General features: G+C 39.1%; 2 protein-coding genes across 4 annotated transcripts in view; both read right to left on the reverse strand.

Annotated features, from left to right (window-relative positions):
* Positions 1–1,053: 1,053 nt before the first annotated feature.
* LOC119725782 (cyclic nucleotide-gated channel cone photoreceptor subunit alpha-like) lies at positions 1,054–2,371 on the reverse strand. The gene has a single exon (XM_038197354.1). It carries the CDS (start codon positions 1,597–1,599, stop codon positions 1,069–1,071), a length of 531 nt encoding a protein of 176 aa, XP_038053282.1. The 5' UTR covers positions 1,600–2,371; the 3' UTR covers positions 1,054–1,068.
* Positions 2,372–12,471: 10,100 nt separating this feature from the next.
* LOC119725783 (kinesin-like protein KIF27) overlaps positions 12,472–24,697 on the reverse strand; it is a 34,538-nt gene continuing 22,312 nt past the window's right edge. For 2 of the 3 annotated variants that reach the window (XM_038197356.1, XM_038197355.1), the window contains 14 exons: positions 24,523–24,690; positions 24,028–24,171; positions 23,311–23,400; positions 22,631–22,771; positions 22,345–22,449; positions 21,026–21,159; positions 20,393–20,473; positions 19,345–19,453; positions 18,653–18,790; positions 17,277–17,440; positions 14,274–14,404; positions 14,001–14,085; positions 13,243–13,298; positions 12,472–12,845 (listed from right to left, as the gene is read on the reverse strand). In XM_038197356.1, the coding sequence (XP_038053284.1) occupies positions 12,787–12,845; positions 13,243–13,298; positions 14,001–14,085; positions 14,274–14,404; positions 17,277–17,440; positions 18,653–18,790; positions 19,345–19,453; positions 20,393–20,473; positions 21,026–21,159; positions 22,345–22,449; positions 22,631–22,771; positions 23,311–23,400; positions 24,028–24,171; positions 24,523–24,690 (1,605 nt within the window). In that variant the 3' untranslated portion in view covers positions 12,472–12,786. Of the gene's footprint in view, positions 12,846–13,242; positions 13,299–14,000; positions 14,086–14,273; positions 14,405–17,276; positions 17,441–18,652; positions 18,791–19,036; positions 19,151–19,344; positions 19,454–20,392; positions 20,474–21,025; positions 21,160–22,344; positions 22,450–22,630; positions 22,772–23,310; positions 23,401–24,027; positions 24,172–24,522; positions 24,691–24,697 lie in introns of those variants that run through there. The other variant, XM_038197357.1, reaches the window with a different exon arrangement.

The raw sequence follows: 24,697 nt of genomic DNA on the forward strand, positions 1-24,697 counted from the left end.
CTGTCAATTTTTTTAAGCCTTTGCTTCACTTGAGTATGCAAATTCCTTTCGTAATTATTAAAGTTTGGCTCCAACGTGGTATCCGTGTAACCTCGTGTTTGGCCTTGTAATACTTTTCAAGATGAATAAGAGAGGATCGATAAGATAAAAATGACTTCTAGTTGATTTGTGTGCTCTTACGCGGATCGATTGCATTTAGCTGTCACATTCGAGGTGTGTTTTATGTTGATTCATTAACAATGAATGCACAAGAGATCCCTGTTGAACAAAAACACAGCTCAAAGATGGCTGCCGTGCAAGCAATCTATAGTCATGTCGTGACTATTTAGGCCTGCTGGCATGGCTGAAGGCTAGCTGCCTATGGCATAATAGGTCTTAGATTTCTCACCATGTAAAAAAATGTAAGCACTCATCTTGTTGCCTGTTCTAAGACCCCTCTTTTAAGATATTAAAGATATGCCTAGGGCCTAAAAAGTATATTATTTAAAACTAAATAAATTGAGAAGAAGGGCCTAGCTAGGCCTGTAAGTAACATTCTTGCCGATAGAAACACGGTTTGGTCTTCGGTATAATTTGACTGTGTTTAAAAAGGAGATTGGGTCATTGGAAAAAAGTTAAAAGAAGACTGCCGCGGGTTGCAGACGTCATTTTGGAATGATGAAAACACTTGAAGGACCGAAGAGAAAGCGGGCCCGTAACTACACCACCGCTGTGTTAGTGCTTAATGTTATTAGATCACAAGTTCAAGTTTAAGTTGTTGGGTCTAGGCGGTTATAAGAGGGGGTAGGCCTATTTTCGAGCGGAGAGATTCAACCGCTCTTTAAGCACAGACTAGGATTGATGCTATGCTGAAAACAAAGTAGCCCTAGGCCCAAGTACAGGTACATGATCATGTTATAAAGTGATTATGGTTAAGATCTCCGACTCTCTCATTACACTAGGCAGTGGCAGTTTTCCTTATGTGGTCGAATACTCCCCGTTACAGTTAGTTCTACATGTTCTAGGCCCCTCCTATAGGCCTATATCAACACAATAATCCTACTTAGGAATTATTCTAATTTCTGTTCTTCAAATCTTTGAGCACTTACCGAAAAATGAAAAGAGTCGACTGCATCTGACGAAGCTATTTATCCAGCGAAATTGTGCGAGTTGCTTCATTATTCCTGCCGCACCAAGTCCGGGCTCTACAAAAACTATAAAATCCAAGGGTAGAACTGAGTATAAATCCAAGCAGAATGTGGTCTTTAGGTAGTGTCTCCTGATTCGATGTCGGTCCGTGATCAGAATTCCGTCCTTCATGTAGCCGCGAAAGAAGCGTAGAAAAATGTCAGTGATGAAAAATGCATCACCAACGTAGGTGAGGACCCAAAGTGCGACGAGTTTGGAGTCAAACGCGAACATGAAGAGGTCTAGGCTAAAGGAGAAGACCGCACTGACTATGACCAGGGTGTCCCAGACCTGCATCCTGTTGGTGTGGGGGGAGAGGAACCATTTCTGGGGCTGATCGTCCAGGGATGGCGATGCACGAAGCCCCGTCCTCTCACCGGCCAAGGGTTCCTCAACTTCCAGAGTCACCGATTCCGACGGAGTTCCCGACATCTTGCTTGCCGGGACGGTCGCTCGAAATTCAAGAAAAGATGAGGTTGTGTAACTCTGGCGTGCTGATGCTGCACGAGACCGTCCTCATCTCAGTCGGAATGCCTTCTGTTTGCCATCAATAACTGGGAAAGGCTTGTTTGAACTCTGTCAGTGTACATTCCATCGTCTGATTCTTAACGGTGAGTGTACTGTCACTGGCTCGCAGGTAGACTAGAGACACACAACCGAAGCTGTTGCTGGTGATCTGCAAGTGACGCGCTGATGATGTTTAAAGATTCGTGACGCTTTACTTTCAAATAAACGCGCTGCGTGCGCGTCCTGTTTTGGGATGGAAGCGTCACGCGCCCATTTTGCCGATTAAAACAAAGGCGCGTTGCTACTTCGACGCGCGCGCGGTGTGATTACACAGTCAAATTGTCGCACACACTCACATTACATCGAATTTATTTTTGCCACCCACTAGCATCGCGTAGAAAAAGACAATTTGCCGCCCACACGACTGTTCTGCAACACACGTTCGGTGCAGTGTCTCCGTGAGCACGGTTTATCTCCAATAGGTGTGCTACCGCTTGCCCATAATATATCAGATCCCTCACTCTGGAGATATTTGCGGCTGTAGTCTGACGAATTATGCTTCAGTCGTGCTTCGATCGCCACGAAATAAAAAAAAAACCGTCTAGCTTCTACAACGCTGATCCGGCGGCCGCGGGTCCAGCCTCTGCGCTGTGCAGCGCCCAGCAAATTGCTCACATGCCACACGACGCACGGATGGAGACAAAAAAAAATCCTGAAATTCCGGCAATGGTGGAACATCCCTGTAGGGGTGTCCACAACCGCGTTCCCTGAGGGGATCAAAATGAATGGAATTTATAATGGTATTGACAAAACATTTCGTGGATGGCTTTAAAGCGATCAGAAATTCACAATCGCCTTTGAAAAAAAAAATATCCCCAGTAAACCTGCTGGATAGATTCACCTTCCCAAACCGCTGATCCAATTTCGGTATTTTCTCAGCGCTTGTTTGACTTTTTATGTTTTCATTTTGAGCTTAGGGCTTCGGGTGACAGTACTATAAATCTTGTGGAGGGGATTTCGTCGCCCAAAATAAACGCCATTTAATTGTCTACATATTTAATAGACTCGGTGAACGAAGCTTTAAATTAGGAATGTGCGCATTTGTTAGATATTGATGTAGGTCTAAATCCAAAAAACAAAATATGCATTTTAAGTAAATGTATTTGCGATGATATATAATTTTGCTGAACTCAATATTGGGCAGGAAAAGCAATGCATGTCAGCTAAAGAATAAATATTTGGAAATACATGTTATCTGCAATGAACGTTGGAATGAATTATTTTATTATAAACTTTAAAATCATAATAATGAACAATATACTCTGATGCAAACATTTCAATATTTCAGAAAACCATATACAAGGAATATTGACACAAATTTATTGCACTTGCAACAACTCTATTAAACTGTTCTGTTTGCATGGGATGAAACAGCCAATGCCTAATTGTATTTTTTTTTCAATTTTCTATTCAAATTAAAAAAAAACTGTGAGAATAATGCGAAGTGCTTCGAGGGGTGATCGTACTATTTCGACCTCATAATGACAGAGCGTGATCCAGCTGGATTTTTTGTTATTAGACACAAAAGACTAAAGACAACTCTTTTGTAATGGAGTTTCGTAAAGGATTGTTCTGAATTCGTCCATTGTTTGCAGCTATTTTGCAGTTAGTACGTCAACCATGCATGTATGCACATTATTCTGGTATCAACCACAGTGTGGCAAAATGCTTATGGAATATTTATTTGACTAAATATATAACCAAATAAAGCAAGCGTCGAGTTTTAGGAGCGTTGTCAATCGAATTCGGTATTTGACCTATAGCTTTTTAATGTGTAAATTTTATTTTGTCTTCATTGTTACATAATATTATCTAGTTGCTATTTTATAAAGGGCATTTACAGGCCAACTTAAATAGCAACTACATTGGCTGACTAGACTCGACCTGAGACAAAATGACGTCAGTCTTTGTTTACATGCGCAGTTTCCTATGGGAGCTTGGTGGCTATCGTCCCAGTGTACAAAAAGCACGATGTCATAATGTCTTAATTTATTGTGAATTTTGTTTTTAGGATATTCTCAACAACAACAAAAGTCTTACAAAATTGACAGTTTTACGGGAATTTACTAGCTGACTTTTTGGTTCCAACAATATTGTGTAAATTGATCTCCAGTGTATTGTAATGAATGCAACAAAACTTAACCATGACTCGCTCGGGTGTGTAAAGAAAATTATAGAAAGAAAAAAAAATAATTTGAAATTTGAGGCTTCATGATAATGGTTAATAACTAAAACAATACAAAAATATCCCTTACCTTTCTAAGAATATCTACCAATGTTTAATGCAAATTATCAAGTTGACTAATTTTGCTGGTTTAACTGAAAACAATAATTGAGCGTAGAATGTTGACCTATGCTTGTTTTTATAACCATCAGATCAGATACTATATACACAGATGCAGTTTACCTACCTGCATTTTTATTACATGCAAAATGAACGCGTGTTGCCGGCTGATTTGCAATATGATGTATGCATGCTATATTATGCATGACGTTTCTAGTGCAGTGCAGGACTGCGTGACATTATAATGTGATGCATGAATGATCACAGCCAGAATGATAGGAATTTCAGGGCAAGGATAAACAGGGGAATTTTTCTCTTTTGTATTTGATTTGAAAAGAAGACAAATTGCAAAATGTACATGTAACAAAATGCAGTCCAGAACTACAATCGCAATGACATGACATATATTTTGTTTTTTTTTGTTCCCTTTGTTCCAGAAGGGCAGTTTAGTGTTAAAGTTGTATCTATGTCAATGACTGACTGACTGACTGTTACCTTTGGCCGGGCAGTTGTATCGTATAGGATTACCCAATGATACAATGGAAAGGGCTAAATCTTAGCCATTGTATAACCAGCTTTATATTAGGCTTGTTCTAGCATTACAAAAGTTCGCTTTTTGAATGAGACATCGAACGAAAATAATCGTTCCAGGGTTAGTTTGGAATAATCGAACTTTGAAAATTGCGAGTAATTTGAAGCCTGATAATAATTAAGTTCTCGCAAGCTAGACTGGTTCCCGCCCCTTATCAGCATCGATAATGAGGGACCGGGACCCAGTCTGTTCGCAGGGCAGACCTAAATGTTTTCACGCAAAAACACTCAAAATTTAAAGCCTTTCCCCGATCCCCCAGATAGTCCTAAATGACAGAATTTAAAATAAAAATGGCTTTTACTGTTTCAGGTAAAACAAACAAATTGGAATTTCCTTAGGAGAAAAATTTCACAGTTGTTTAAGAGCATGTTCGGTACACCTTTAAAAAGTATTAATGTCAGCAATGTAAACTGCAGCCACATTGCGGTCTATTCAATAATTGAAAAAAGCTAAGGTTTCGTTGATAGAGTCACAATCGACGCAAGTCGTTATAACGAGCATTGTCGTGCCCAATTAGAAAAACGTGTTCGACACTTTCTAAATACACCAGCTGAATGAGACGATCGCGTAAACAAACAGCGCGTCTGTTTGCCCTTGCGATTTGGTTTGGGAATGAACAATGCGAAGACATGACGAACGATGGCGAGTCAATCGTAATAAGGGAAACGGCTGAAATTAATTGGTTTGGCTTAGTACATACAGTAGATGCCAAGTCGTCCATTTGTAATTGTTTTGCCGAGTTGATGATCATTCAGTAAATGGCAATTAGAATATAAATTTATGATTTGTTTTTGGAAGACATGGGGACAAAATTCATTTTTCGAACCATTGCTACGTCCCCGGCGTCTGTTTCATGTCTGTTTCAGATTAATTTAGGAGCCTTGTAGTTTCAAACAAAATATAAAAACTTCGATTTTTGGGAAAAAAAAAAAAAAAGGTTTCGTAGTTTTGCAGCAACTTTTAAGTCTGTGTGAAGCCGGGGTCCGCTAAATTACGCGCCTAAAAGCCCTGAAACCGAACTGGATCCGAGTTTTCATAATCATTTTCCCTGGAATATTACTACTGTTAAGTGCGGTGAATATAACATTATATAAACAGATCAACTTTTAGGAAAGTCTCTTAGCGATGTCGTTTCAAACTGTACATGTTTCTTTGTAATAGGCTAGTTGTACAATATTTATAATAATTGCTTTACAATCATGCAGTAATCCCATGTGCTTTTATTATATTTCATTGTGTTGTATTGTATTTGTAATGTATTGTTGTATTGTATTTGTAGTCATTTTGTAGTGTCATGTTATATTCGAGTTGCAACTTCCCCAAAATTAATAGAAATTCGACTCTCCCCCCCCAAAAAAAACAACAACAACAAACAAACAAACAAACAAACAACGTATGGTAGGCCTCGGCCTACTCAATCACCTGCAGTAAAAAAGAAATTACAAAAAGCTTGCTAATTGTGATTACAACAGATGATTTTAATGATTCGCGTATTTTGATGATGTTTGCTTGTTGGTTTATCTAACTAATGTTTCCTCTTTTCCTCGCTTTGAACCAGTACGGATGTTCGTTCGTCCTCTGGTCAGTTTGTTGTCTTGTTTATTTTTTGACACCCCTTCAATAATCAATGGATATCTTCGCTTCTTGATAGACTAGCTCATATCTTTATCTGCTATCTCGTGTCTTGCTTTAAGTAGTATCTCTCTCTCAGAGAGCAGTCGATCTGTAATCTAGGTATATCCAGAAGAACCTTTGGCCATCATCAACAGAATTCATTACGAGTCAGTCTGGGCTTTGCTCTGCACTTCACGGCCCACGTCAACTCTGTTTACTTTGGACTCGTCTTCTGTAGCTCGCGGTGTCGTGCCGGTCGAGCCACTAATATCGTGGGATCGTCCTCCTGTTCTCTTCTTGTGGTTAATTGTAAGCAATCCTGTGACGGTTTGCCCAGTTGATGGGCATTCCAGAGTGCTATAATATCCTGACTAGGAGGGGACATACTACAGACTCCGTCCAGTTACTTCACCGCGACGCAGGGCAATAGTGCACATATACCACTAGAAACGGGCAACTACAGGGCGAGTAAAAAAACGAAACCCAAATGGCAGGACCAATTATTTAATAAAGTTCTGCATGTAGCACTTTCAAAATCTAGGATATGAAAGCCCAATTAACAAGCTCTCTTTCAGTACAAGAATCATTCAAATCACTTAGGTACTTTTTAAGTTACGGAATTTTGAACACAACCACCGTTTTAATGTTCTGTTCACGGATCACAAAAAAAAGGTAAGTGTTCTTTCAGAAAATCGAAAACACTTCACATAGGGATGTACATGTATGTGAATTGTTTTCGTTTTGCTGAAAGAACACTTTTTGTGATCCGTGGACAGAACTTTTAAACTGTGTTTATGTGATTACAATTCCGTAACTTGAGAAGTACATGAGTGTTTTGAATGATTCTTGTACTAAAAGAAAGCTTATCAATTAGGCTTTCATTTCTAGATTTTGATAGTGCTATATGCAGAACTTCAGATAAACACTCAAGTTGCGTTAACTTCCAATTCCAATGGTTCCATTACTACTTAATAATAATAATGTCTTATATAGCGCACCGTCTACCAACAATCAGGTACTCAAGGCGCTGGAAATTTAATGGCAGTGGGCGTGGTTTAAACTGAGTGACGTCACACTAACGAACCGGATTGGTCCCTGGGAGACGCGCAGTCTAAATCTAGGCATCATTCATTGCTCAGTTACTTCAACATGTGGGATATCTACCAATCACGAAAATGCTCAGTCATTATTACTCCGGCATCCGATGTACGTGATGAACGATACGCATTAGGCGTACTAGATAGGCTCGCTTTGATGAGGCAATGTACTACGGGAAATTATACATTAGGCAGCAATACATACATATTGGATAATTTCATGCCTTCGCATGGGTGTCTAGCTAGCATGCATATTACTGCTATATGCATGCTGGGCGAGTCAAAAAAAAAAAAGCGGAACCCAAACCCCAAAAATTATATTTCATATTCAAAAAAAAAAAATGTAGCACCAAACATGATAATGACTGGAAAGCCAATTTCATAAGCTACTTTTAGATGAAAAAAAAATACTGAAATTGCTCAATCCGTTCAAAGAATATCACCATTTAAACACAATGACCCTAAAACCTCTTTCGTCCAAAAATGCGGTTTCAAGAATCGACGTCACAATTGTCTTTAAATATCACCAGCGATAAAACCTCAGTTTAAAAGTTAAACATTAAAGTCCTTTTGAAGGCCTGTCCTTTTTTTCAAAACAGGTTGATTTTATAAATCATATTGTTAGCCCAACCTGGGTTGTTAATAAAAATATTGTGTACTACAGTTGGTGACAGTTGTTGAAACAAGTATTCTGTGTCAGTTTCTTTGTTGTTCCAAACAGTCAGAATACACAATAACTTTTTTTTTGGACGAAACAGGTGTTAGGGTCATTGCGTTTAAATGGTGATATTCTTTGAACGGATTGAGCAATTTCAGTATTTTTTTTCATCTAAAGGTAGCTTTATTATGTTTGGTGCTACATGTTTTGTTTTAAATATATATGAAATATATTTTTGGGGGTTTGGGTTCCGCTTTTTTTTGACTCGCCCAGTATATCAAAACCTCAATGTCATTCGTATAGGCTGTGGGTTCATTCCTGGGCCGCATTTGGGCAGGGACTGGGTTCATTCCTGGGCCGCATTTGGGCAGGGACTGAAAACCCAATCCATATATTGCCCAGGCGGGAATCGAACCCGGGTCACAGCGGTGGAAGGCGAGGATAGTACCGCTACGCCAACCCAACTCCCATGTACTGTATGTAACAAACTGGTGCACAGATATTTTCACGACGGTAGGCATTATAAAGTACGGTTATATCAATGACATGGATTGTACAGTTAGAATGTTAATAGAGGAGAGGATTTTACTACGATATCCTCACAATAAGCTCAAATAAATAATCTGACAAACTCATGATCCAGTGTCGTTCAGATTAAATTTAGCTCTTAGTAAAGTCTTAATGAAATCGTGAATCATGCACTTTGCATTAGTAATTACACACTTACATGACTCATAGGCGGTAACATCCATTTAATTAATGAATTAATTAGACGCAATTCTAGGAAACAATTTACATTTTCTTGAGACAAACAAAAACAAAGACATTAAAAGGTATTTCTTTTGAGAAATGATACTTTTATAAAGTATCTATCTCCAAATACATTTATTATACCAAACCCAACCAAAGTACAGGCAATGTATCAAAGTGCACTTCACATAAATAACCAAATACCACTATTTACAAATCAATCTATGATACACTTTTAAAATATAAAACAAATCCTTCAAATACTTCACACTAAATTTTGGATGTCGTCTTTGATATTTGATTAAAAAAAACGTGGATAGTACCTCTTGCATGGGTTAAAATTCAAATAGCAAATTTTGATGTAATTTACATTCGAATTTGGAATGAATAGTGGACGGACTGATACTTTCATAGATTAAATATATGTCAAGATATATCAAAATACTAATGACGCTCAATGACAAACTATCAATGAAAAGTAGTAGTAGCAGTAGTAGTAGTAGTAGTAGTAGTAGTAGTAGTAGTAGTAGTAGTAGAACATGAAGTAGTACAGGGTGTAGCAAAAAGAAGGAACCCACTTTTGGCAGGAATTTTAACCTACTTAACTTATTCGAACTGTATTTTTTTTTTAAATGTAGTGAAGTATAGCTCTTCAACCAAACGTGGTGAAAAAAAATCTTTAAAAAATCGCAAGAATAGCGTTATTATGCTAACGTGAATAGAAGTCACCAAAATCACTATTGTCCACATTAAGTCTGGTGTACAATGTAGTGTTTTTCGTCTTCAAATCAGGCTCCGGAGCTCAGTCAAGCAGATGGAATAAAGCCGTCCGTGGACAAAAAGGTTTAGCGAATGACATTTTTAAATTACCATATCTCAGTGACAAAATATGCATTTGCAATCATTTTGTCATCACTTATGCTTTAAGATCAATATTTTAATACCATTCAATTAAATTTTTGAAATATGCTCAACAAGTACCGGTAGGTCAAAATTGCTGACAAAAGTGGGTTTCCTTTTTTATTCACCACGTTGTTGTTGTGGTTTGTTTGTTGTTGTTTGTTGCTGTTTGTTGTTGTTTGTTGCTGTTTGTTGTTGGTTGTTGCTGTTTGTTGTTGGTTGTTGTTGTTATTGTTGCTGTTGTTGCAGTGATGATTTAAACCCAACAGCTGTGGTAATTTCTTGGCAACATGTATACATGTGCAATTACACCCATGTTTTTGAAAATGTGCAATTTTCATGATACGGATGGTGAACAAGCAATATCTTCAGCTATAAAACCATTTGAGAAAAAAAGTAATACTAAAATGTTGGTAGATTGTGGTAAAAATCTATAGGTATAGGGATAAATTACTGGGGAGACATTACTGACCAGTGCCCCCGCCCAAAAAGTATTGGAGGATAGTCCCCCCCCCCCCCACTGAAATTTATGTTGGTATCTACATGTATGTGGGAATGTGCACCACTATAAGATTAATTTTTTTCCGGCTACATAGCACCAGAGCACAGTTCAAAGAAAAAGACTGATGATTCAGGCACAAACTTCACGTTATAATGCATTTGGCCAATTTTATTAACCCTAACTCCCTAGACCTTTTTGCTAGGATGTAGCCTCAATCCTGCAAAATCCTCCAACTGGCCTCATGGAAAAATAGCATATTGCCTCAATCCTGCCAATTCCTCCATTATTTCTTGAATATGGTCAGTGGAGGGGTGACCACTGCCTGAATCCTGCAAAATCCTGCGGCAGTGACTGTCAATATGTTGAGGCTTGGCCAGTGACATCCTGGAGCAGTACGGAGGATTTCAAGCATAATCCAGGCCTATATTCATGCATGACTGAGCAAAAACAAAAGGTCCGGCCCAAGACCTTGACAAAGTGCATCATACAAAATCAGTAACGCACTTTTGAAATGTAACCTCAATCCTCCAAATTCCTCCACTTTGGCGTTATCCTCAGCACTTGCTCACAATAATGCAATGCACAACAATTCAGCGCAGAATTGAATAAAACTGGCCTAAAGAACCACTATCTTATTTCTTATTTACGAAGAAAACTTATTTTTGAAGAATACATTTCTGTTATGGTTTAACTGTTTGCTTGGCAGCACCACAACACTGACCAATGTTTTTCTAGAAGTAACAAAACACACCGCACGTATAAACTACAGTTCAGAACCAATACATACAAAATATTTCAGGTAATTTGTGACACAGTTAAATATTTATATAATTATAAATTAAATCATTTGAACTCAGTACAAAGTCAAACATTTTCAAATATGAGGAAGTATTATAGCCCTATAATTAATATTTTAACTGGCACTCAATCGTAGCTGGAAAGCATTTTGATAATTCAACAGAGTCTTACAAGTGAAAAAGACAGTTGTCTTCGAAATACTTCAATCGCACAGGACACACGAGTAATGTCAAGACTTGCCGTTCACAAGTTGCCAAATGTAAAAATTCGCTTGAGAAAAACAGTTGAGTCTTGTCCGAGTCATAATGTGAACAGGATGTTCCCATCGTGTAAAGACTATTTATAGAGACTGACACATACCAGTTTTCTTAACCAGTTTGCGCCGGGATTATTTCGCCTGGACCCAGGCGTGGGATTGTTTTTCACGAACCTCAAGCCAAATGGGTTCAGACTGTCATCTGTGATTGGCACACCCTGATATTTGCAGCCTCGCTCGCTGCGAGCGGGTCGCTGACAGATATTTCCGGCCTGGCTCGTTACGTGTTTATCCGTTATCCGTTCCGAATATCGCAAAACCTGTGCCTGTATACACGTCATCCAACATGAACAGCTTAACCAATTGACGACGAGATTATTTTTGGCCGAAAACACAACTTTTGATAAAGACAATCAGCCAAAAATATAAAAATGAAAGTCCAACACCACAAATACTGACTCTTGAGAGTCATTTGTACAATATTTGTACGGTACTTCTCACCGTAACTTCATATTTTGCAACACCCAAGCCCTGCCACGGAGCGATATTTGCTACAGCGACAGGCCATGAACAGCGGCCAAGTTCAACACACGGTGTGTACACAAACAAATGGGAACCACTAATGTGTATACACGTCCACTGCCAGAGATTCAGGGAAAGCTTGATAATTTAACCCGTCACCTGCCTCAGCGAATGTACATTGCGAGATCGTGTTTACACATATCCTCCAGCTTTAACTGGTTAAAAGTGCTTTTGAATATCACACCAAATCTGAATACTTTATCACACAAAGAGTTGAATACATATATTTACAAGTGGATAGAAGCATAATTTAAAAAACAATCGCTGAAACTGGCAACAAAATTGGACAGTATACAAATAATGCATGTTTATGAGTGCAATGGTAAGAATAATTTCATAAGGTGACAGGTGGAATGTTCCGTCCGTCACCAAAAAAGATTTTTTTCAAACTTTCACTCCGGAGGTAAAACACTGAGTATACAGTGTTTATACATTGGTGAAGGGCAAAAAACCTAATTTGATTTACATCACCCCGACGCAAAATTCCATCTTTTGAATAGTTAATGCAGTACCCGCTGCTATGTACATCAGATTCGAACCAGCCAACCGATCCTGTTAGCTCGGTGGTCGAGTGGTAAGACATCTGCACTACAAAGCAGGAGGTCGTGGGTTCGAGTCCCACCCGAGTGATTTTTTCCAACTTTCACTCAGGAGGTAACACACTGAGTGTACAGTGTTTATACGTCGGTGAAGGACAAAACCTAATTTGAATTACATCACCCCGACGCAAAATTCCATCTTATGAATAGAAATTATTTTTCCACTGCATGAATGATTCATGAAATATTCATTGTTTGTTTTATACAACACCTGAATAAAATTCTCGTCATCTGATTGGTCAGAATCACCAGTCATGTGACCATGGAATCGAACTTCTATTTTTGCAGTGTGGCCGGGCCCCGGATGGGATGAATAATTCATTGACATGTGATCAACGACCCACCAATTAGATGACTGGGATTTATTCAGGCATTGAATAAGACTTGATATTTGATTCACATACCAAACGCTGCATTACATCAGTTCCAAGGATTCGCAGAGGAGGCACCGTTACTTGGATTAAGTTTATCAATGGAATCTGTATAAGTAAAAAATAAAACAAAATTTAACAATAACCAAAATCATATCTTCTTCGACATTGTTTTGACTTCCAATGCAGTAGCATAGCGAGAAATTGTCAGCTACATTTCGTGAAAGTTTCCGACCTCAGAAGAAATTAGAAGGGTAGAAGACTGGAGACAATCTGACACTAGATGGCGCTCTTCATGGTAGAAATTTGCACACTTTTTTTTTTAAAGCTTGTTTCACAATTTACTGTTTACTTAATATTTCAATTCTTATCTTAAGTAGCTGCTTAGCCACAATCTATTTAAGTGCTTTTCTTTTCCCTTTTTTTCACCTTTTTCCATCCTTTTATTCAAAATTCTCCAATTCTTTTTTTATTATTTGGGGCAATTATTCCAAAACTAACTTACCTGCGACTAAAGACGCTTGACTGGCTCCGGATCTACGAACAGACAGCTCTGCAGCACTGTGCAACAGAAATTTAAACATTATTGTCACAATATACCTGAAGTCCAAATATTTTTTTCCGGCAATATTATTTCAATATTTTACTTTTTCAGTTTTTTAAGCACAGCTTGTAATATATTGTTTGTTTTAAAAAGAGATAAATCTGATGACCGAAATCTGCCCATGGTGCTTTGCATTTCCCACGATGCTTTGCACTTCCCCCAAAGCTTTGCATTTCCTAAATGCATTTCTTGAGAAACTTTGCATTTCCAATAATACTTTGTATTTCCCATAATGCTTTGCATTTCCCATAATGCTTTGCATTTCCCATAATGCTTTGCATTTCCCATAATGCTTAGTATTTCCCGAGATGCTTTGCATTTCCCACGATGCTTTGCATTTCCCACGATGCTTTGCATTTCCCGCGATGATGTGCATTTCCCACAATGCTTTGCATTCCCCAAGTTGCTTGCATTTCTGCAAATGCTTTGCATTTTACAATGCTTTGAATTTCCCAAGATGCTTTGCATTTCCCAGGATGCTTTGCATTTCCCACAATGCTTTGCCTTTCCCATAATGCTTTGCATTTCCCACAATACTTTGCATTTCCCATGAACCTTTTTTCCCCTTGCTATTTTGTAGAAGTGATTAACCATCCTTAGATAGGAAGGACGGTATGAATGAAGCCGGGCAAGGAACCAGACTATTCCAGTCAACCTACCTGAGTTCCCTGACTTCTCTCCTTGATTTCCTTACAGGCGTCACGCCCGGTCTAGTCTCCAGACTTCTGTCAAAGTCGTCATTTCCTGAGACGAAAAAAACAAATGGACGTATAATTGTTGTATAGGTTTGAAAGACAACCAACAGATATAACAAATATTGACTTATTTAACTTGAGGTATAATAAAAACTAGCCTTAAATTGTTTCAACTATACCACTTGAAGCAGTCAATATTTGTAACTATATGGATGTTCTTGTAACATAGTGACCAACCTGTCCCATTGGGGCCACTAGAGGGCGCCCCATCAGTCAGCACCTGACGTAATTTCTTTTTGAGTTCCCTGCTGGTTTTCTTGTAGTAGTAAAGATCCTTCTCTAGATCAGCAATCTGCTTGTCATGGGCACTGTGTAGACCAAGAAAATGCAAATTGCAAGTCAATCGCAAGTCCATCACAAGTCAATCACAAATCAATCACAAGTCAATCGCAAGTCAATTACAAGTCCATCATAAGTCCATCACAAGTCAATCGCAAGTCAATCACATGTCAATCCAAAGTCAATCACAAGTCCATCACAAGTCAATCACAAGTCCATCACAAGTCAATCACAAGTCAATCACAAGTCAGTCACAAATCAATCACAAGTCAATCGCAAGTCAATTACAAGTCCATCATAAGTCCATCACAAGTCAATCGCAAGTCAATCACATGTCAATCCCAAGTCAATCACAAGTCCATCACAAGTCAATCACAAGTCCATCACAAGTCAATCACAAGTCAATCACAAGTCAGTCACAAATCAATCACAAGTCAAACACAGTCAATCACAAGTTTGTCAATGTCTTTGTTCAAGGGGCGCTAGTCAGAAGCCATATACCCGCATATGCCATGTAGCCAGGGATCATGCCCAAAGTCATGATGCTAGCAACATTAGCAATGCTGCAAACCTGAGAAATAGCAAACGGGGATCACTCAAAGAGGATACAGCTTTTTGGTTAAAAATGTTCAAATAAACCACAAAGCAAAACTGACCAAGACAGAAACAAATAGGGCTGGATAGCTCAGTTGGTAGAGCACCGGAACGGCAATCCGGAGGTCACAGGTTCAAACCCCGCTCCAGTCAATTCCTTTGTTCAACTTTGAAAATTATAATAATCTACCCAGTCAGTTTCTCTTTATACTTTATTTAAAGGGGAAAAAAGCAATAAATTTACACAGCCATAATTTCAGCTCAGCTGTCGCACTGTGTTATTGGGTTTTGTTAGATAAACTGGTGATGACATAATTACCGGCTTAGCTGTGAATTATCACATTCCCTAGACGCTAAGTGGCAAATGATGATGGGCGCAGGTGTGTACATGGTTTATGGTAATTATTCTGTCACATTGTGTTCATGTTATAACAGACCATAAGCTATGAGGATCAGATGACCATACAATTCTAATTACAACCATACACGAACCTCTTGGGCATAAACTAGCCAAATTCTTAATTTTGTTATCAAATACAGTAAAAAAAAAATGGATTGATCATCCCTTAACCCTCCGGCGCAGAATCTAGCCCTTTTGGGGACCCAATTTGGTTAATTACCTTAATTAAAAAAAAAATTTCAAACCAATTCTTATGATCTTCCATCTAATCCTAGCAAGAGACACCCTCTACGGATATATGCAGTCACCTTTAGTGTGTGACCCCGGGTCAGGCATATCTGAGCATGACAACCTGGGCTAAGGACCGATGCAATTTCTGCCCACCCGGGGACCCATCATATACACGTGCACAAACAAGGTCACTTGCGAGTAGACAGTGCACGGCTTGACCACAGACTATGTATACAAATACACCTCCTTAGTCTACAGACATAGCAAGATTGTGTTCATGTGGATACAGTGTGTGTAGCCTCAAACCGGGGCGCTAAATATTTGGGTCCCCGGGGGACCCCTTACTGTAAGTGTGTTACTAAATGGGCTTTCTGCGTCGGAGGGTTAAAGGTAATATACAACATTTGCAAAGATAAAAAAACATAACTACCAAATTATTATGAAATACCTTACTTTGATTATAAGTGAATAATATATCCCGCGGCTGCATGAGGAGTCGTCATGAAACTTTAGCAACTGATGGTTTTCCCTTTTATTCCTTGGGGAAATAATAGCCATCTATCGCTCTTCAACATTCAAACACGATGTAACTATGGGTCGTTTGATGTTCGGGAATTGAAAGTGGCCCAAATAGCATTTAATACAACGGGTAGATTTTTGTGTGAATCTGTTGACTCTTCTCAACAACGATGTTCGGTACGTTTTGTACATTAAAACCGGGAGCCAAGGATGATGTTCAGTATAGCCGAATGTTCGGTACAGCGGTGTTCGGTATAGCAGCGTTCCACTGTACATGGGTTCGAATTCTGACCTTGGGAACATGGAGCTTGTGCTCTTCAGCAAGGCACTTTACCATTATTACTTCGTCCTTCGGATGGGACGTAAAGCCGTAGGTCCCGTGTGTTGTGTCATGCACGTTAGAGAACCCAGTAACACTTACGCTAAAACAAGGGGTTTGCTTTTGTGTTTCTAGCAGTGGCTGCAATATGTGCCGCAGCACCTTGTAAACCCTTATAAGGTGCTACATAATGGGTCTCTCATATTTCTCATTAAAGGGAATATACATCATTTGCTTTTGCTGTAATTTTCAGAAATGGATGTAATTGGGGGGTTGGAAATATATAGCAAATATAGTTACACTGACTTTTTTGAGGTTTTGGGTTCGAAAATGCTATAAAAACCAAGAAAAACAATCATTTTCCTGTAGTCTGGTTCCCTGGCTCCATTTAAGAAGAAACAGAGCAGTTTACATACATTGGGGAATTGTAAGGACAGGGAACCAGTCTAGCTGGTTTGTACCTGTTCATAGGTGTAATCGATTGCAAACAAGTGCGATGGTCAACTGGGGCCAGTTTTTGAAAAAAAAAGCCATTTTTTTCCCAACGCTGGTCGGCCGATCAGCGTTGGAAATCGATACAAAAATACCACTTTTCTTGAAAATGACAGTATACCGGGTGCCATGATTTTACAGGATGCTTTACACTGTCATTCACTAACAGTCCAGCAAGGTATTTCAAAGTGATTTGGTAGTTTTATTTTTTGATGTTTGCAAATGTTGTATTTTCCCTTCAATTACCTGTCTTTTATACAAGACATAATTTCCAGCGCCTTGAGTACCTAATTGTTAGTAGATACGTGTGCTATATAAGACTCCGGTAGTATTATAAATAGATTACCTTATATTACCACCATCGCCGTCGGCCTGCTGCCTGATCAACATCTGAACTCGCTGCTCGTGTTGTTTCTGCTGAGACATCAGTTTGCGATCCAGTTCCAACCTGGATCGCTGCAGCGTGTTCTCTAGCTCCCGTAACAGCCGCGATTGCTCGTCGACTTTCATCTAAAAGGTCGAAAGGCACATATTGTGACCCATTAGCACTTGTATTAGGTTGGGGTAATTTTTATTCCTAAATACCTGAGACAGTTTAGCCATTACTATTGGTCAAGAGCCCGTCATGTGGGTAGTATACAAATATTGAGTGGCTCAGCGTGGAATGGGAGGCATATTATCGCAAGGTAAAATCTGGACTTTTCCATTTCACGAGGCAAAGCCGAGTGAACTGGAAAAGTCCAGATTTTACCGAGCGATAATATTCCTCCCATTTCACAATTTAAAGCCACTCAATATTTGTTTTATATAACTGACATATAGATCCTTGTCATTTGATACATTTGAACTCTTTTTCAATACGAAACTGGAGGAAAATCTATTTCTCTAGTCCAAACCACCCCTTCACGAAAATGTTTGAACCCAACGCTGTAGCGCTGGCTCTTTGGAACAATACGCGCTACGCGCAACACTGAACGTGCACACCAGCATGCATTTGCACACAAATACCGCGTCATGATCTTAACTGTTGAATAGTATTTCCCATTCCCCATGGGCGGATAGTACTTTTTGAGCCGCGGCGTGAATGGGAGCAATAACGAATGTCATGTGATGTGAGTTCCACCAATCAAATGACTAGGATCTGTATGTCAGTTATATAATTTTAAACAATTGATAAAACACCGGCTGGCTGGTTTTAACTCTTTTCCAGTATCACATGAAATTTTGACTCCTATGAAATCTAGTGCCTTTTACCCTTTTATTGGTTGAACGTTCACAATCTTCACTAAGGCATGTGCAATACTACCAGTGAATCTGTATTTCATAGTCCTAAATTCACACTACACCGGCACAGCTGCGCTCTGCGCCACATTGCGCAGTATAAAGTGCCACACATGTCAATCTCCATATAAGGAGATTTTCAGCACTACTCTCAAGAGGCACATACCATAAAAATAGCTACAGGGGTGTTTAAAAAACTTTAAGTAAAATTGTTAAACAAAATCGTTGGAAATATAATCTTTTACTTGTTTTGATTTTTGACCTAAAGGTATTTATGAATGGGAATAAAATAAAATATGTACTTGGCCGGTAGTAAACAAGTATGTTTAAAACCAGCCAAGCACATATTTATTCCTTTATTAAATATACCACACGTGTAACAAAGTCCTGCTGGCAATCATGTAGCAATGTTTCCCATTATGCCTTGCTTTGAATTCCTACCTCCATCTCGGTAATGGTAAGATCCTTCTTCTTGTCCGTCTCACGGAGGTCGACGACCTTTTCAAAGTATTTTATGAGGAGACTAGTAGCATCTGCTGCAGATAGTGACTGCAACCTTCCTGATAATGCCTCATCAATCTGTGAGCACAAACAGGGGAATATACAGATATTGACTGGTTATGAGTGGTATAGTAAAACTACTGCCTTCTGAGGCAACCTTCCTGATAATGCCTCATCAATCTGTGAGCACAAACAGGGGAATATATAGTTAGTATAGTAAAACTACAGCCTCCTGAGGCAAACTTCCTGATAATGCCTCATTAATCTATAAGCCCAAACAAGGGAATATTCAGATATTGACTGGCTATGAGTGGTATAGTAAAACTATAGCCTCCTGAGGCAACCTTCCTGATAATGCCCCATCAATCTATGAGCACAAACAGATATTTACTGCCTTGAGTGGTATAGTAACAACCTTCCTGATAATGCCTCATCAATCTATGAGCACAAACAAGGGAATATACAGATATTGACTGCCTTGAATGGTATAGTAAAACTAAAGCCTCCTCAGGCAACCCTCCTGACAATGCCTCATCAATCTATTTGCACAGTTAACACACAAATATTGACTGCTTTGAGTGGTATAGTAAAACTATACCCCTATTCCAACTATACCACCCCTCCTGACTTACTGTTGTGAGGCCGGCTTTGCGCAGTTCTTGTTGTCGGCTTGCAATGACTTCATTTTTGAAATCGATGGCCGCATCTAATGCTTCGATGCCTTCATCCATCTCTATCAACCTACACAACCAAAATGAAACAACCACAATTTAGAAAACTGACATCATTTGTTTTTTGATAAAATGTCTTTAAAGGTAGGGTAGATCATTCGTTATTTGTGCCTTTTTTGGCATTTGAAGCACCAAAAGTGCTTAAGATCTAAAGATGGGTGCTTAACAACTAACCACATGAATTTAAGCTCAGTAAATGCTGTATATTCCAAGACAACAATATTCTTGGATCTCGGTTTCAATTCAAAATGTGCCGATCATGTTTTGAATTGCGTCCGAAATCAGCGTCTGGGACACATTCTCATTTAGCCGATTGAAGCTATGCGATGTAACGCACTGAACTGAAGAATAATAGCAACTGCAAGGGCAGTTGCGTTGTTGGGTCAACTCTTCACTGACCCATTCAAGGATTCGCTACATTACAAACCAACTGCTAACCCATTTTTTTTTTAAAAATGTGTCACATGACACATCTTTGGAAATGGCATTCTTTTACTGTTTCTTCAAAATGACAGCATGCCAGAAGGAATAACTTCACAGAGAGTAATACCGTTAATATCTTTAAACCAAGTAAGCTTTTCAACAATAATTTCTTCAGTTACGTTTTGGATAGCTGCAAATGATCTACTCTAATCATAATACGTAAAAATCTCTCTAAAACGGTGCGCAATAAACACGTAAATTACATTTGCGACCATTTTCAAGAGGTCCAGTGGAAGGAACACACCGCGTGCATGTACTGGTTCGCGCACACTGCGCGAAGTACACGGGATTACTTTAAACCGAATATGAACAACCCTTGGCATCTTCACGTGGGTCAGGCTTACGAGCAAACGTTCCTTCCAGTGGTCCCCCAACTCTCTCGTTGTAACCGTTGAGGGGTACACGTGCAAAGAGTCTATTCCTGAACTGAGTACATAGATTATTAAATTTTGCAAATATTTTATACCTTCTTTCTTCTGTTGGGGATAGAATAGCTCCCTGTCCTAGCTTGGAGTCCAGAATTTCTCGTTGCTTAACAAGACGATCTCTGCAAACAGTTGAAACAAAAAATACTCTTTAACAATGGAGCACTGTTGTCTAATGGTAACAGTGTTTGATTCATGTGTGACTGTGCGTGGGTTTGAACTGTGTTTGTGTTCTTGGGCAAGACACTTTACTTCAATTGTCTCTCTCCACCCAGAAGAAGAAATGGGTACCTTAGAAGAAGGATGCCCTGTAACTCTCAACATTAAAGTACGGTTCTGAGTCAAAGCTGAAGTCAAGGTTTCAGAAATGGCATGAGAGGAATTGGTCTGGCACCTATCTCATTTGTGTGTCTTAATATGTGTTTGGATATCCCTACTGACTACCCTGTATATCTCAACATTAAAATATGTTACTGGGCGGAAGCTCATGCCGAGGTTTCAGAAATGGCATAAGTGGTACTGGTCTAGTACCTATCTCATTTGAGTGTCTTGATATGTGCTTTGATATCACAACTGAGTCTGACTGCCCTGTAAGTCTAAACATTAAAGTATGGTTCTGGGCCAAAGCTGAGGCCAAGGTTTCAGAAAAGGCACGAGAGTAATTGGTCTGGTACCTATCTCGTTTGAGTGTCTTGATATGTGCTGTGATATCACCACTAACTGCCTCCACGCTGACCCTCAAATCTTCATGCTTTGCTGCTAGCTGTTTATCGACGCTCTCAATTCTAGACGACAACCCTTTCAAATCCTGCAGAAAGAAATAACAGACTTGGTCATAACACAAAAAATGTAACCATCATACCTCTGGCAATAAATATTCCATGAAATATTCTGGTCAATATAACCGCCTGGAAGTAATATACAAATGTTGACCGCTTTTGACATGGTATAGTACACTATACCACTTTGCCAACTATAGAGTCAAAAACTGCCTTTGGCGATAACTATTTCAATGTAAATGGGCCTTTTTCACGAGTTGGCCATATTGAATTGAAAGTCAGGTAAAATCTTAAATTTTGGAACTTGCGAAGAAAATGAAAGCAACTTAATTTATAATAAATTTTAGTCTGCTTCAATGAATTATTTAAAAATTTGTAATTAAATATTGCCTAATGTTTAAAACCCCAATTAAAAAAAAAATGACAGTAAAATAAGGCTGCATTGTGCCTGCATAAATTCGCCATCCCATTCAACAGTTAACAATTAATGAAATACATTCAGGGAACTCAGCAAATATGACCAACTCGTGAATCAGGCCCATTCTGGTCACTATAACCTCCTGGAAGTAATATACAAATATTAACCGCTTTTGGAGTGGTATAGTAAACTATACCATTACATCTAATGTAGTGCCCAACTATGCCTTTGGCAGTAAATGTTTCAGTTTATATTGAGGTCAAAATACAATCACCTACAGGTCATATACAAAATATTGACCGCTTCCTGAGTGGTATAGTAAACTATACCATTATACCAACTGTAGCGCCCTCAAAGAGCTGTTGGCAATAAATATTTCAGTTTATATTCTGGTCAATATAACAGCATAAAAGTAATATATGAATATTGACCGCTTTAGAAGTGTTATAGTAAACTATAGTATGATAAACTATACCACTATACCAACTACAGTGCTTGAAACTGCCCGAGTACTCAATGGTTTTCTTGATTTTTCAGTGAATAAATTCAACATTATAGAATGTTATTTAGTTCCTTAATTCTCATTATCATCCTGTGATGTTTGAGTGAATATTGACCGAACTTGAAACTTGAAAATTAAAAAAACAAATATGTTTCTCTTTCAAACAATTGCGCCAAAAGGCTTGAACGCCATTAAAAAAGTTACATGAAAATACAAAAAAGGCAAAACTGTAGAAATATAAATTTACATACATTATTAATTTTCAAGTTTTTGAGAAATCTCAACTCAAGATACCTTTGTCAATGTCTGGCTGGAACGTAATCTCCTTATCTCCAGTTCTCCTTTCTCCCTAAGAAGATGTTCTTTTTTGGCGACAATTTCCTCTCGTTTCGCAAGCTCCTAAATACGAACAAACAAAAGTACTTTTCAAACTACTTGACAAATTCTCGTGATTTTTGTATTTGTGTGAAGTATTGTTTTTGGTCGGTACGCCTTAATGCTGGATCATCCAATACACCATCCTGAAAGCGATATACTAGTTATTGATTTTTCCCCGTGCCTTTCTAAACAAAACTCTTACTTCTTCTAACTCCTTGACTTTGCGTTTGCGTTCCAGAACCTTGTCCACTTCATGATCCATCCAGCGTTTCTGCTCATCTAATTTAGCGTGATCGTCGCCATGAGCACTACCCTGACGTAGCTTACGCTGGGCAACTACAACCTAGAAGACAGAAATGAACATTGACGAGTAAATAGTGAGTCACAGAATGCGCGAGTTACAATACTCAGTGAGTACAGACTGAGTAATGTGACCCATGAGTAACTCATCACATTGACGAATACAAAGTGAGTCACACAAGAGTTGAGTTACAATACTCAGTGAAACAGACCAAGTAATGCGAGTTTACAATACTTACATAAAAACGTCGGTGAAGGGCAAAAACCTAATTTGATTAATGTGAGTTTCTTATGACTAATTCATAACATTGACAGGTACAATGTGAGTCACACAAGGAGTGAGTTACAACACTCATTGAGTACAGACTGAGTGACAGGACTCATGAGTAACTCATCACATTGCCAAGTACAAAGTTAGTCACACAAGAGTTGAGTTGCAGTACTCGGTGAGTACACACTGAGTAATGCGAGTAATACTCATGAGTCACTCATCATATTGACAATTACAAAGTCATTCCACAGTGGGTGAGATACGAAACTCAGTGAGTACAGACTGAGTAACGTGACTCATGAGTAACTTACCTCTTCAGTTTTTCTCTTGAGTATCTTCTGCTGTTGCTCCATTCTAATCTCCAACTCACGGATCCTCTGTTGGTCTTTTTGCATTTCTTTCTGTGTACGAAGAAAAAAAAGATGATTTCAGCTCAAAACATTACATGTCAAATATGCATAACCATAACTTATATTCACAGTTAGAGCACTCTGCTCCAAATAAACTGATGTGTAACTGTCATTTCAAATTGGGAGCGTGGGATATTTGGGTACTATATCCCTCGTGCTGCAAACCAACTGGGCAATAGTATGTTTCTAGTGCCCAGGATATCTATTTCCACCTCTAGTTTCACCGGATGAATTGGAACATATTGCGTTTGGGAGTGTGGGATATTTGGGTACTATAACCCTCGTGCTGCAAACCAACTGGGCAATAGTATGTTTCTAGTGCCTGGGATATCTATTTCCACCGGATGAATTGGAACACAGTGCGTTTGGGAGCGTGGGATATTTGGGTACTATATCCCTATTGCTGCAAACCAACAGGGCAATAGTATGTTTCTAGTGCCCGGGATGTCTATTTTTACCTCTTGTTTCACCTGATGCATTGGAACATAGTGCGTTTGGGATTGTAGGATATTTGGGTACTATTTCCCTCATGATGCCACCCATTGGGCAATAGTATGTTTCTAGTGCGCGGGATACCTCATGAATATGCATGAGGTTCAATAATCGCATATTACTGACCTCTAGTTTGAGTTTCCTGTCTGCTTCATCCTTCAGTCGCTGCTGCAGTAATTCCTGATGTTGCTTCATTCTGCCGACCGCCAGCTCCAAATCCAAAGCTTTCTTATCACTCTGATTCTGAACCTTCAACAATTTCTCCGTATCCTGAAAAAACAAAAAACCCAAGACAATGTTTTAGAAAATAAGACAATAGTGCCATTCACTCCATGCATTAACAGCCGATTGCATTTTTTTGCCAAAGGTTGTATAATATCTTTAACCCCATGCGCACGGGAAGCGTTCGTGGCCGCGGCCGCTAATCCTCATTGGAATGCAGTTGCCAGCTGTGGTATGCTGTGGCACACGGCTAGTGGGTAGTTCCACAGCTGCTGCTTTTGTGCAGTCCCGCTACCACACAAAGGCTGTGCAGTCATGCGGGCCACTTGCTCTATGTGTGGAGGAATGTCCCCATTATAACCCGTGCTTAAGGGGTTAAGAACGGTGAATGCTACTTACGTGTTGTTTACGTTGTAGTTCTTTCATTCTGTTCTTCGCTTTGTCCATTTTTCGGCGGTACTCTTCGCCGAGTTTATCCTTATCCTGTGTCTCGTGTTGTTCTTTGGCTCCTAGGCGATGCAATGCTTCTTGGGCCTCGTGTAGCTCCGTCTTGGCACTCTGGGCCTCCTGCAAA

This window comes from Patiria miniata, unplaced genomic scaffold (assembly GCF_015706575.1).
Source record: "Patiria miniata isolate m_02_andy unplaced genomic scaffold, ASM1570657v1 HiC_scaffold_19, whole genome shotgun sequence".
NCBI classification, from domain to species: Eukaryota; Metazoa; Echinodermata; class Asteroidea; order Valvatida; family Asterinidae; genus Patiria; species Patiria miniata.

Bases quoted from the DNA above. Each gene is read 5' to 3' on its own strand.
- LOC119725782 (XM_038197354.1), bottom strand. From the start codon at position 1,599: ATGTCGGGAACTCCGTCGGAATCGGTGACTCTGGAAGTTGAGGAACCC.